The sequence below is a fragment of the Sinocyclocheilus grahami genome, unplaced genomic scaffold (genome assembly GCF_001515645.1).
Source record: "Sinocyclocheilus grahami isolate Dianchi unplaced genomic scaffold, SAMN03320097.WGS_v1.1 scaffold965.1, whole genome shotgun sequence".
Taxonomy (NCBI): Eukaryota; Metazoa; Chordata; class Actinopteri; order Cypriniformes; family Cyprinidae; genus Sinocyclocheilus; species Sinocyclocheilus grahami.
Genome location: NW_015506144.1, coordinates 144,505 through 157,004, shown reverse-complemented (window position 1 = coordinate 157,004; position 12,500 = coordinate 144,505). Strand labels below are relative to the sequence as shown.

Here is a 12,500-nt window from a genome sequence, read left to right as displayed (position 1 = left end):
AGTTCACCCAAAAATGAAAATTACCCCATGATTTACTCACCCTCAAGCCATCCGGGGTGTGTATGACTTTCTTCTTTCAGACGAATCCATTTGTAGTTATATTAAAAACGTTCTGGCTCTTCCAAGCTTTATAATGGCAGTGGATGGGTGTTATTTTTCAGTAGTCCAATAAAGAGCATCCATCCATAATAAAAAGAGCAGAGGGGAGCAAAACAAAAAGCCGGTCATGAATTAGAAGCTCTAAACGAGGATTTGTAAAGAAAAATGTGGGAGGATTTCCGTGTAAGCCAAGAGAAGACTGGTTTTCCTTTGCTTTCTTTGCTCCTGTAAACAAACGCTGGTTCTCGCGAGACTAGCATATTCTCACCGGAGCTTCCTCCGTCATCCGCCGGAACGGTGTTCTGTTGTGAACGTACCACAGTTAGCGGAAGCTACAGATTACTGTTTACAAAGTTTTCAATATGGATATTTTTCTTACAAAAGCGCATGGATTCGCTGCAGGAGGCCTTTATTCACCCCCTGGAGCCGTGTGAGGCACTGTTTATTATGGATGGATGCGCTTTATTGGACTTCTTTTGGACTACTGAAAAATAACACCCATCCACTGCCATTATAAAGCTTGGAAGAGCCAGGACGTAACTCCGATTGGATTCGTCTGAAAGAAGAATGTCATACACACCCCGGATGGCTTGAGGGTGAGTAAATCATGGAGTAATATTCATTTTTGGGTGAACTATCCCTTTAAATAGATCTGAGCGGCGATCGAGCAGCAGGACAGACACGCATGTGTCTGATGATGATCACAGACGGAACAAACTGCTGCGTCCGCTGTGTTTTTATGTGAGTTTGTGCGAGTCTCGTCCTGACCGCTCGCGTCTGTTTGGACGGACGACAGCAGCTGGTCTCTCTTCACCGGTTAAAGTTAGCCGCGGCATCTGATCTGCACAGCCGGTTAAACTCAAACCCGTCTCAGATCTTCTCACTCTGTGTTTCTGTGTGTCTTGCAGGTAATACGATGGTCTCTGCGGCCCGGCCTGAGCTCCAGGTGCTTCGATCTCGCTCCCTCAGCTGCCGGAAACGCCCTGCTTCTCTAGATTCTCGCCCGGCTCCCGCCACATAAACAGACAAGATTGCAAAGATCTGCCCCGCATCGAGCATGACGGCCACCACCCGCGGCTCGCCCGTGGGGGGCAACGATAGCCAAGCGCCAGATGCCCAGAACCAGACCCAGACCCTGCTGCCCCAGAACCAGGTGAGAGAGAAGGGCTGTGGTGCACGTGACGTCACACTCTGTAACAAGCATAAAATGCAAAGTTTTGTATACAAATGCAATAATAGTAACAGTTGCAATAGAATTTGGTAGAGATGGGCGATATGGGCTTTAAAATATATCACGATAATTTCTGCCATTTATTGTGATAACGATATCAATGACAATAATCTTATGCATCCACTTATATCTTATGCATTCTTTAGAGAAAGTATTATCTTTCCTATTTTTACCCATTATGGGTGTTGTGAGCATTACTGAGTACACGCGTCATGTAATGAGTGTTTAACTCACACCGGAAGCCGGAGGGCGCCCTCGCGCAGAAACTCCACACATGCATCACAGAGAGTAATACTACTGATGACTTTCCAGGAAATCCCTAATATGGACAAAGGTATCCAGTTATCGCTGAATAAAACTCAGATAGAGAGATTTTAACTGAGGAAATTTGAAGACAATAAACATACGATTGCAACAATACATGATTTATCTGTTGTTCTAGCAATCTTAGGTATTTTTATAAGGATAAAGTATATTTCTAATGCAATGCTAATCGACATAGCTTTTAGCACTTTATATAATACTACAAAATAGTATAATTTCTTCCTCATTCTGTGACATGAAACCACGTCTGGTCACAAAAAGTTATTTCAAACACTTGACTTATGTTATTAAGTTAATTTGGAGAAAGCAAATGATATCTTTGTTGGACAACAGGTTTGTAAACAGGCTCGTACACATGCAAAACTGTGCTACTGTAGTACGTGTGCATTGAATTTATTTAATACACGAGTTTCACAATTTGAGTTGAATTACTGAAATAAATGAACTTTTCCACGACATTCTACTTTATTGAGATGCACCTGTATATATATATAGAACAATATGTCATGGTTTTCAAAAGTCTCTGTCTTGGTCTGTTTTCAAACTAAAACAGGGTCTTCAGCGTTTTCAAAAGTCTCTGTTTTTGAGGGTCGAAAACGCTATAGCAAAAGGTATGCATTTTAAAACAAAAATGCACTAGTGTAAACGTAGCCTTAGTCAAGCTCTATTTGTTTTATTATTGTATACTAGACCCGCTGATCAGTGTTCCTCCGTATTAACCAGAGCATCAGTAAACTGCATAAAGAACTTCTTGTCGTTCCGCTTCCGCCTGACGTTGTGCTCTTGTGTTTAGACGCCCTCACCAAACTCCTCCAATGAGACGTCTCCCATCAGTCCACCAGAGGAAGCAGGGCAGGGAGAAGCCCCACCCACACAGGAAGAGGAGGAGCCTGCCTTCCCCCACACAGACCTGGCCAAGCTGGACGACATGATCAACCGGTCAGCAGCGGCGCCGCCCTCAGACTGTGCTTCTCTCTGTGTGAAGTTAATGTGGTTTAATGTGCTTTCCTGTGGTTCAGGCCGCGCTGGGTGGTTCCGGTCCTGCCCAAAGGAGAGCTGGAGGTTCTGCTGGAAGCTGCTGTAGATCTCAGTAAAAAAGGTCAGAGGTCATGTGGATGGGATAGGGCTGCACGATAAATCGAAACGAAATCACAATCACGATTAGGCAGAAGCTGCGATGCGTGTTGAAGCGCGGTTCTGTGATCAGCAGTAAATCTTCATCTGAAGGCCAGAGGAACTCCAAATACACCTCGCAGAAGAAACCCAGGCAAAATATATAGTTTATCTGAGTTCTTATTATAACTAAATAAAAAAGTTTGTCAAGACAAAACATGAAATATGTTGCGTGTCTTATTCTGTGTAAGAAGCCACATCATCTCACAGAAGGATTAATTTCAAACACTCGACTGACTTTATGAAGTGAGTTTGGAGTAAAAACACATTATTAAATGTGCACAGTAAAAAATTATTGTGATTTTAACAGTAAAAGACTGTAAAAATGCTACAAAAAAAACCTGTTAATTGATTATCGGTAAGTTTCCATACTATATACGGTGAATAACTGTAATTACATTTAATGTAATTTTACAGTAAAATATGGTTTTTGGCAGTGAAAAAGAAAAAGTCATTGTATAATTTACAGTGAAAAACTGTAAATTGACACTCCCAGAATTCCCTGCATGACACTTCATATTTAGTTTTTTCGTTGAAATAACTGTTTCTTCTTTGTTTTTCCTTATCAGTTGTGTACATTAGTGTTTTATCTTACATCTAATGTTGTTAAATGAATGTTTATTGCATTATTTCAGTATCATGTGCGTTACCATGATGGGGTTTAGTGTTTGTGTGAATGACACTGTGCACCTTCTATATATATATATATATATATATTAGTATTTCCCTTCTCAGCTTTTGGAAGAGCTGATTGTGATGAGCTTCATCATGTGACTCCCTCATCACCACCTGTTTTTGGTGGTTATCAGCATTTCAATGGTTTAAACCGATATTAGTACTTCAATATGCTGGTTTATTAACATTACATCAGTTAATGAAATACGTTTTTTTTATTGTGAATTTAAGTTAAGTCTGTAAAACCTAAAATGTTTCTACCATATTTTTAACGGTGAAGTTCTGGCAACCACAGCTGCCGGTATTTTACCGTAAATGTCACAGATTTTTTTTTTACAGTGTGGTATTTTCAGATGGAGCAGCATTTACTACACAGAGCCGTAGTTCACTGAGAAGCTGCGCAAACTTATCATTATCGCGCGATTAGGTCGTCTTGATTATGAATGCGGTTTTGCGTAGCTTGTCCGAGAACTCCGGCTCTGTGTAGTAAATGCTGCTCCATCTGAGAGCAGGTGATGGAGATTTACTACTAATCACAGAACCGCTTTACTGACGAGATGCGCGTGACTATCGCAGTCGATTAATCGTTGGGTTTTCTGCTGTTTGTGGTGTTCAGGGCTCGACGTGAGGTGCGAGGCGTGTCAGAGGTTTTTCCATGACGGCCTGACGATCTCATTCACCAAAATCCTGATGGATGAGGCCGTGAGCGGCTGGAAGTTTGAGATCCACGTGAGTCTGGGTCTGTCTGATCGTACGGTGCAGACGTCTCCCTGATGCTGATCTGTTGCTCTCGTCCCATTGCAGAGGTGCATCATCAGTAACACCCAGCGTCTGGTGGAGCTCTGCGTGGTCAAGCTGGCTCAGGATTGGTTCCCTCTGCTGGAACTGCTGGCCATGGCCACCAACCCGCACTGCAAGTTCCACATTTACAACGGCACGCGTCCGTCCGAGAGCGTTCCTGCGGGAGTGCAGCTCGCCGACGATGAGCTGTTCGCCCGGCCGCCCGACCCACGCTCTCCTAAGGTACAGCACTGCTTCTGCGCCCGCATTCACAAAACATTTGATCTTACCACTAATAGTTCTCCTAAATACCAGTGAACGTTTTTAGCTAATAGCTTAAAACCTATTCACAAAGCTGCTGAGACTAATGTTTACTAAGCAGTAGAGAGAAGTCTTAAGCTCAGAGTAAGGGGGCGGGGCTGACCTCGTTGCTATGGATGATGTCATCAAGCTTATTAACTATGCACACAGTGATTGGCTGATAGTCTCTGTCAGAGATTTATTCATAGAAATATTGTAGAGCATGATATGTTTCCATATTCAAATAAAAGGTTAAAAAATAAATTGTTAATTGCCACAGATTTTAAAATGCAGGCTAAGTGTCACTAATTAAACAAGTATATCTTCAGCTAATTGTCAGCCTCTTACATTCAATTCAATTCAAGTTTATTTGTATAGCACTTTTTACCATACAAATCGTTGCAAAGCAACTTTACAGAAAATTAAGAATATATTATCTTTATATCTAATATACAAGAATATTATATCTTTACAGATATATTACATGTGTGCTTCTCATAATTAGTGAATATGTATATAAACAGCCTTTTAATTAACAGAGTAGAATAATCATGGCTGAACGTAAAAGAAAACCAAACTGGACGCAAACACCGCTGTTACTTCTTGCCCAGCTGGTTAATGAAAACGAGTTGGGATAACCTTCAAAACCAAAGGCGATACCTTTTTAAAATATCATTATCGTCAAATATTTCTAAAATGTTTACGTTCAGAGGCAGATTTCCAGCAACAGCTATTTTAGGATAGTTTGTGGCTTGGTCTTAGAAGTCTTCTTCACTGCTCCTAACCTTTCACAGATTTAGGAGCTAGTTTTAGAGCTAAAACGCTCCTAAATCGGCGAGTTATGAGCTACTGAAGATGTTTTGTGATTACGGGCCCTGATCTCCCAAACACAGCTGGGTGTGACGCTTTTAGTGCAGTTATCAAACACAGAGCAGTTATTGAGTACCAGTCTCTCTCTTACTGATCAGTCACTGGTTAAAACATTTATATTCAACAATCACAGGCAGTCCTGTTCAGACAGAATGATGCACAGCTCAGCTGAAGAGCAGGTCATTAGCATTGAAGCGGTGTAAGGAAACACGGATGTATTTGGTTAAAAACAATCAAACACATGTCTGTGAAACACATATGAACCTCCACTTAAGAGTGTAGTTACTGGTGTAATTACATGTGACGGTGTCTAATTAAAGAAGGTAATATTTAAAGGGGCCATGAATTTAGAAAACAAAATTCCCTTGATCTTTTGGTATATAAGAGGTCATTGTGCTATAAAAACATCCCGTATGTTTCAGAACTCAAAACTTTGTTGTTAGTCTAAAAACAGCTTATATTGAAGGCAGTCTGCCAAAACCACGGCTTGTGGAATGTGACACTCTATGATGTAATAGTGTGGATAAACCCCGCCTCCACAGAAGATGATCAACACCTGCCTGTTTAGCCCCGCCCACGATTCCACATCACTGCTTGTTTAGCCCCGCCCACAATTCCACATCACTGTAGAGCCCTGCACGGGCCTCAAATTTAGGCTCTAGCCCGGCCCGTGTCCTATAAGCTTATCAGAATTACCGGCCCGAATCCGACCCGAGCGCGTCTTTTTTCCCCTTCTCCCAAAACAGCTTATACTACCGTTTCAGCTATTAAAATAGTTCAGTTTTGTATGTAATAGCAAAGTGATTATATTTCGTTTAGTTTTTTTATGAAGTTAATTTAAAAAAACGTTTGGAGCATTTTTGTTCGTTAAATATAAGTTTTTGTTTTTTTAAAGTAACGACCAAGCGGCCAGCGGCAGACAGTGAGCCTATGTTTAATCAATTTAGCCTTCTCAAATCATCACGACTTGCCTAAAATAAAATCTATAGATATAAAACAGTTCAAGCATATCACAATGTTTAAACGTTAAACCTAGATAAATGTGCGCTATATCCAGTAGTTTGTGCGGAGATGCTCTGCAGGACATGGAGGTGCCGGCGCGATCACTTGCGGTTTTTTCAGTGGATACGGCATAATTTTTGCTCATAAAGGTAAGAGTAATACATCATTCGTAACTGTAAAGGGTCTACTTTTATTTGTGTGCACTCACAATATCAACAAAACGTTGTGCTTTTATGAAATAAAGAAATCAAACATGATGCGCTTTCTGCTGTCTCGGTCTCAGCGAATACATGCCTCACAGACATGATAAATATATCTATAGAAAGCTTTAAATTACTACTTAACGAAATAAAACAAATAAAAACAACTTTTTCATTATAATCATAATCCGTAAAGAGGCACTTCTCTCTAAAGGTGCGTCTGAGGAGATGGCGAGTCAGGATCGGCAACTTCATCCTTGCAACACCGACTCAGAAAACACTAGTTTATTAGTAAATAATTCAAATATCTCCTTACTGTTTCCCCCTGACACATTCATGGTAATTACTTTTGCCGGTGCTTTGCGGCAAGCTTAAGCCTATTGCTTGCATTTGAACGCAGAACTGTTCGGCTGCGCTGACGGCACGCACCACACATACTGCTGCTGCTGGACACTAAACACCGTCCAGCCGCTCTTGACAGTCGCGGTAGCTCGGTCTCGTGTCGTTTCCACCAGCACGGCAATTTTTTTCATCACTAGCCTAATTGATGGATGTCTAAAATGTAAGAATAAGGAGAAGCCTAGAACAGGCCCGATGCCCGGCCCGCGTATGAACTATGACGTGAAAATTGGGCGTAAAAAAGTGCTGAAATGCAGGGCTCTACATCGCTGCTTGTTTAGCTCCGCCCAACGATTCTACATCGCTGCTTGTTTAGCTCCGCCCAACGATTCTACATCGCTGCTTGTTTAGCTCCGCCCAACGATTCTACATCGCTGCTTGTTTAGCTCCGCCCAACGATTCTACATCGCTGGTTGTTTAGCTCCGCCCAACGATTCTACATCGCTGGTTGTTTAGCTCCGCCCAACGATTCTACATCGCTGGTTGTTTAGCTCCGCCCAACGATTCTACATCGCTGCTTGTTTAGCCCCGCCCACAATTCTATGATTCAAGAGTTAATCTATAGAAAGCTTTAAATTACTACTTAACGAAATAAAACAAATAAAAACAACTTTTTCATTATAATCATAATCCGTAAAGAGGCACTTCTCTCTAAAGGTGCGTCTGAGGAGATGGCGAGTCAGGATCGGCAACTTCATCCTTGCAACACCGACTCAGAAAACACTAGTTTATTAGTAAATAATTCAAATATCTCCTTACTGTTTCCCCCTGACACATTCATGGTAATTACTTTTGCCGGTGCTTTGCGGCAAGCTTTAGCCTATTGCATGCATTTGAATGCAGATCTCTTCAGCTGCGCTGATGGCACGCACCACACATACTGCTGCTGCTGGACACTAAACACCGTCCAGCCGCTCTTGACAGTCGCGGTAGCTCGGTCTCGTGTCGTTTCCACCAGCACGGCAATTTTTTTCATCACTAGCCTAATTGATGGATGTCTAAAATGTAAGAATAAGGAGAAGCCTAGAACAGGCCCGATGCCCGGCCCGCGTATGAACTATGACGTGAAAATTGGGCGTAAAAAAGTGCTGAAATGCAGGGCTCTACATCGCTGCTTGTTTAGCTCCGCCCAACGATTCTACATCGCTGGTTGTTTAGCTCCGCCCAACGATTCTACATCGCTGCTTGTTTAGCCCCACCCACAATTCTATGCTTCAAGAGTTAAAGATGATCTAAAGACAATAAGATGATATGTATTGAGATATTTGTGTGTTTTTGACCAAAATCACAGCAGCGCCCATCTGAGAGGAATGTACGCGGTCAAACACACACAACTGTCAGCCAATCACAGCAGTGTTTACTTCCGAGTCTACAATCCTCCTCGTCTATTCAAACAGAGCGTTCTGATGAGGGGTCAAAACAGCACAGAAAATAGCCTATTACTTCTAAATGATGATGTTTTTGATGTAAAAATCTTTATTACATCAGAGAGCAGTACAAAATAAAAACAGAGGCAATTCATAACCCCTTTAAAAGAAGAAGACATGATAATATTAGACCGTAAGCAGTGTGGTTTGGTCGTGACCTCGTCATGGTGTCTCTGGTTCAGGGTTGGCTGGTGGACCTCATCAATAAGTTCGGGACGTTGAGCGGGTTCCAGATTCTTCACGATCGCTTCACGAGTGGCCAGGCTCTCAACGTGCAGATCATCGCAGCTCTCATCAAGTACGTCCATCTGCAGTCCAAGCCTGTTACGCTTCTGCGTTGGAGCTGTGAGCTCTCCAGAGTCTCATCGTTTCTCCATTATTTTCCAGACCTTTCGGCCAGTGCTACGAGTTCTTGACTTTGCACACAGTGAAGAAGTTTTTCTTGCCCGTAATTGAGATGGTCCCACAGTTTCTGGAGAACCTCACAGACGAGGAGCTGAAGAAGGAGGCCAAGAACGAGGCCAAGAATGATGCTCTGTCCATGATCATAAAGTCCTTGAAGAACCTGGCGTCCAGAGTTCCGGGTCAAGAGGAAACCGTCAAGAACCTGGAAATCTTCAGGTTAAAAATGATCCTTCAGTAAGCCGTGGTTTCTGGTTCACTCTCTGGTTTATAAGCTTGTGATGCTGATCTGACGTCGTGACTAGTCTTATCTGCTCTCATCTGCTTTATAGGTTGTTGCAGATTTCCTCATTTAATGGGAAAATGAATGCACTGAATGAAGTGAACAAGGTGATCTCGAGCGTGTCGTATTACACGCACCGGCACGGAAACCCAGAGGAGGAGGAGTGGCTGACCGCAGAGCGAATGGCTGTAAGAAAACTATCAATACACAATCAGTCCATCACCACACTCTCACATTAAATATGACATGCAAACGCACCATGAAGTCCCTGATGTGCAGCTCATAGAGAAAGAGAAACGCAGCTGTCATATGCACCAGTAGATTTAATCTGTTTTGTGCTGAAAATCCACCTAATTTGCTATTTCTGGTCATAAATGACCAGCCTTTTAAAAAAAGATTGCATGTAAATCTCTCATTATGCTATGTTATCACTCAATATTGGATTTAATCTTTTTGCCAACACTTTTTTTTTTCAATCTGCACAGGTTTTGTTTTTTTCTGGAGCTGATTGATCGTAGGCCTCACAAAGTGGAAAAAGCATTTGGCAATATTTACTCAAAAACCTGAGGTTTAAGCTCAGATCAGTGAGGCCTACGGTCAATCAGCTCCAGAAAGAAACACAAAACCTGTGCTGAGTGAAAGAAAACACATTGATAAAAAGAATGAATCCAAGATTTGGTGATTTATATAGAATAATCAGAGATTTAGAAGCACATTTTTGTAGTTCAGTCACCAGGAGCACCACATGTGTAACAAGAAAATATACAAAAAATGTGTTTACAAAAACTATCCAGTATTTTTATACTCTGTGTGAACAAAGTAAGTTTTAGCCCAACATGATAACATTAACTAGAATATTTGTGAAAAATAAAATCCTCTCCAGGTCTTGACTAACACAACACAAGGGGTAACTGAAGAGGACATCTGAGCAGTCCTGTGTGTGTGTGTGTGTGTGTGTGTGTGTGTGTGTGTGTGAGAGAGTGTGTGTGTGTTCGAGCGTGTGTGTGTGTGTGTGTGAGAGAGTGTGTGTGTGTTCGAGCGTGTGTGTGTGTGTGTGTGAGAGAGTGTGTGTGTGTTCGAGCGTGTGTGTGTGTGTGTGTGAGAGAGTGTGTGTGTGTTCGAGCGTGTGTGTGTGTGTGTGTGAGAGAGTGTGTGTGTGTTCGAGCGTGTGTGTGTGTGTGTGTGAGAGAGTGTGTGTGTGTTCGAGCGTGTGTGTGTGTGTGTGTGCGTGTGTGTGTGTGTGCGTGTGTGTTAGACACTTCCTGTACTCAGTCATGCGCTGCTGCAGGAAGTGCTCATGATGTTGTTTGTGTTCAGGAATGGATTCAGCAGAACAACATTCTGTCCATCGTGCTGAGAGACAGTCTGCATCAGCCGCAGTACGTGGAGAAGCTGGAGAAGATCCTGCGCTTCGTCATTAAGGAGAAAGCTCTGACCCTGCAGGACCTGGACAACATCTGGGCGGCTCAGGTTCATCACTGCAGCCACACGACTAGCCTAACTAGTTACGGTTATACCAGTTAACCGGCCCATGATCCCAGTGACATCAGTCTGAATGAAGCCAGCCGTTCAGTAATAAAGTAGACTTTTCTCTCATTGATGTGTACTCCCTCACACAGATGGTAATGCAGTTGCTAGCTGGCTGAACTGTTGTTACTGCTGGGAAAACTTTTCCTGGTGACAACATTTTTCCTCATGATTCCCTGACGGAAAAGTGTCTTAGTGTCAGACCAGAAAGGAATCAGAAAACCAGTTTTTCTGTGTTTCAGGAATGGACTCCAGCGCAAGTCACCTTTATTTCTATAGCGCTTTATAGTCAAAGCAGCTCTATAGTGTTAAACAGGAAAATAGTGTTTCAATAATGCAAACAGAATTCATTTCTGCTGTAAAGCAGCTCTAAAAACAGTCAGTTTCAGTTAAAGTCAGTTTATTGTTGATTCAGTTCAGTTTAATAACTTTGTAAATTGTTTAATTAATCTATAAAGCAGCTCTGGAGAAAACCGTGATGCCATCATCAGCTCAGTTCAGTTCCAATACTGTCTTTGATATCAAGTCGATTATATTGCCAAATATTAAGTGTCCAGAAAGAAGCACATGCGTAAAGTTTTAATTTGGATTGCTTTCAGTCTGAAGTCTGTTGTAGACTAGGTAAGGTTTATCATTACTGTCATGTTTTCTCAGGCTGGTAAACACGAAGCGATCGTCAAGAACGTCCACGATCTGTTGGCCAAGCTAGCGTGGGATTTTTCCCCGGAGCAGCTCGATCACCTGTTCGACTGCTTCAAGGTGAGCAGCCGCCGTCTCACTCATCATGTAATACAGGGTGCTTTTGTTGTGAGGATGCTGTGATAAATCAGTGTGTTCTGATGCAGGCCAGTTGGACGAACGCTGGTAAGAAGCAGCGGGAGAAGCTTCTGGAGTTGATCCGCAGGCTGGCGGAGGACGATAAGGACGGAGTGATGGCTCACAAAGTGCTCAACCTGCTGTGGAACCTGGCACACAGTGATGACGTCCCCGTCGACATCATGGACCAGGCTTTGAGCGCCCACATCAAGATCCTGGACTACAGCTGCTCGCAGGTCTGACCTTGAGTTTACATGCAACATCTCTTCCCATCATGCACCTGTATGCCGCCACTCACCGTTCGGTTTCCTTTCACCATCTCACAGGACCGCGACACGCAGAAGATGCAGTGGATCGACCGCTTCATCGAGGAGCTCCGGACGAATGATAAGTGGGTGATTCCAGCTCTGAAGCAGATCAGGGAGATCTGCAGCTTGTTTGGAGAAGCTCCTCAGAACCTCAGGTGAGTCGTGGAGCAGGTGTCTTCATGAGGTTGTCCCGTCTGTCGGCGGTGTGTGATTATCGTTCATCTCTCGAGCAGTCAGACGCAGAGGAGTCCGCACGTCTTCTACCGTCACGATCTGATCAACCAGCTCCAGCACAATCACGCGCTCGTCACGCTGGTGGCCGAGAACCTGTCTGCGTACATGGACAACATGAGGCAGTTCTCCAGAGGTGTGTGTCAGCTAGCAGCAGATGCAGTGTTTTGCTTCTAGTTTTGCAGTAAATGAAAGCCAACTTTCACTGTAATTCTTCGGCTCAGAGCATACAGGGTTTGATCCTCAGACGGTTCGAGCGGGAAGCCGGTACAGCCACGTACAGGAAGTGCAAGAGAGACTCAATTTCCTGAGGTCAGTGATGTCTGACACACGTACACGTATACACTCTCTCTCTCTCTCTCTCTCTCTCCTCACTCTTACTCTCTCACACACACACACACACACACTCACACTCACACTCACTCACTCTTTCTCTTTCTCTCTCTCTTTTTC

General features: G+C 43.1%; 1 protein-coding gene across 1 annotated transcript in view; it reads left to right on the top strand.

Moving 5' to 3' along the window:
• The window catches only part of LOC107564832 (probable ubiquitin carboxyl-terminal hydrolase FAF-X), a 51,426-nt gene that overhangs the window by 3,279 nt on the left and 35,647 nt on the right, over positions 1–12,500 (top strand). The window contains exons 2-15 of the mRNA XM_016250005.1: positions 1,008–1,252; positions 2,448–2,593; positions 2,674–2,753; positions 4,119–4,231; positions 4,307–4,525; positions 8,663–8,778; positions 8,868–9,119; positions 9,215–9,353; positions 10,483–10,635; positions 11,347–11,451; positions 11,538–11,744; positions 11,835–11,971; positions 12,050–12,183; positions 12,272–12,359. Of these exons, the coding sequence (XP_016105491.1) occupies positions 1,157–1,252; positions 2,448–2,593; positions 2,674–2,753; positions 4,119–4,231; positions 4,307–4,525; positions 8,663–8,778; positions 8,868–9,119; positions 9,215–9,353; positions 10,483–10,635; positions 11,347–11,451; positions 11,538–11,744; positions 11,835–11,971; positions 12,050–12,183; positions 12,272–12,359 (1,985 nt within the window). The 5' untranslated portion in view covers positions 1,008–1,156. The remainder of the gene's footprint in view (positions 1–1,007; positions 1,253–2,447; positions 2,594–2,673; positions 2,754–4,118; positions 4,232–4,306; positions 4,526–8,662; positions 8,779–8,867; positions 9,120–9,214; positions 9,354–10,482; positions 10,636–11,346; positions 11,452–11,537; positions 11,745–11,834; positions 11,972–12,049; positions 12,184–12,271; positions 12,360–12,500) is intronic.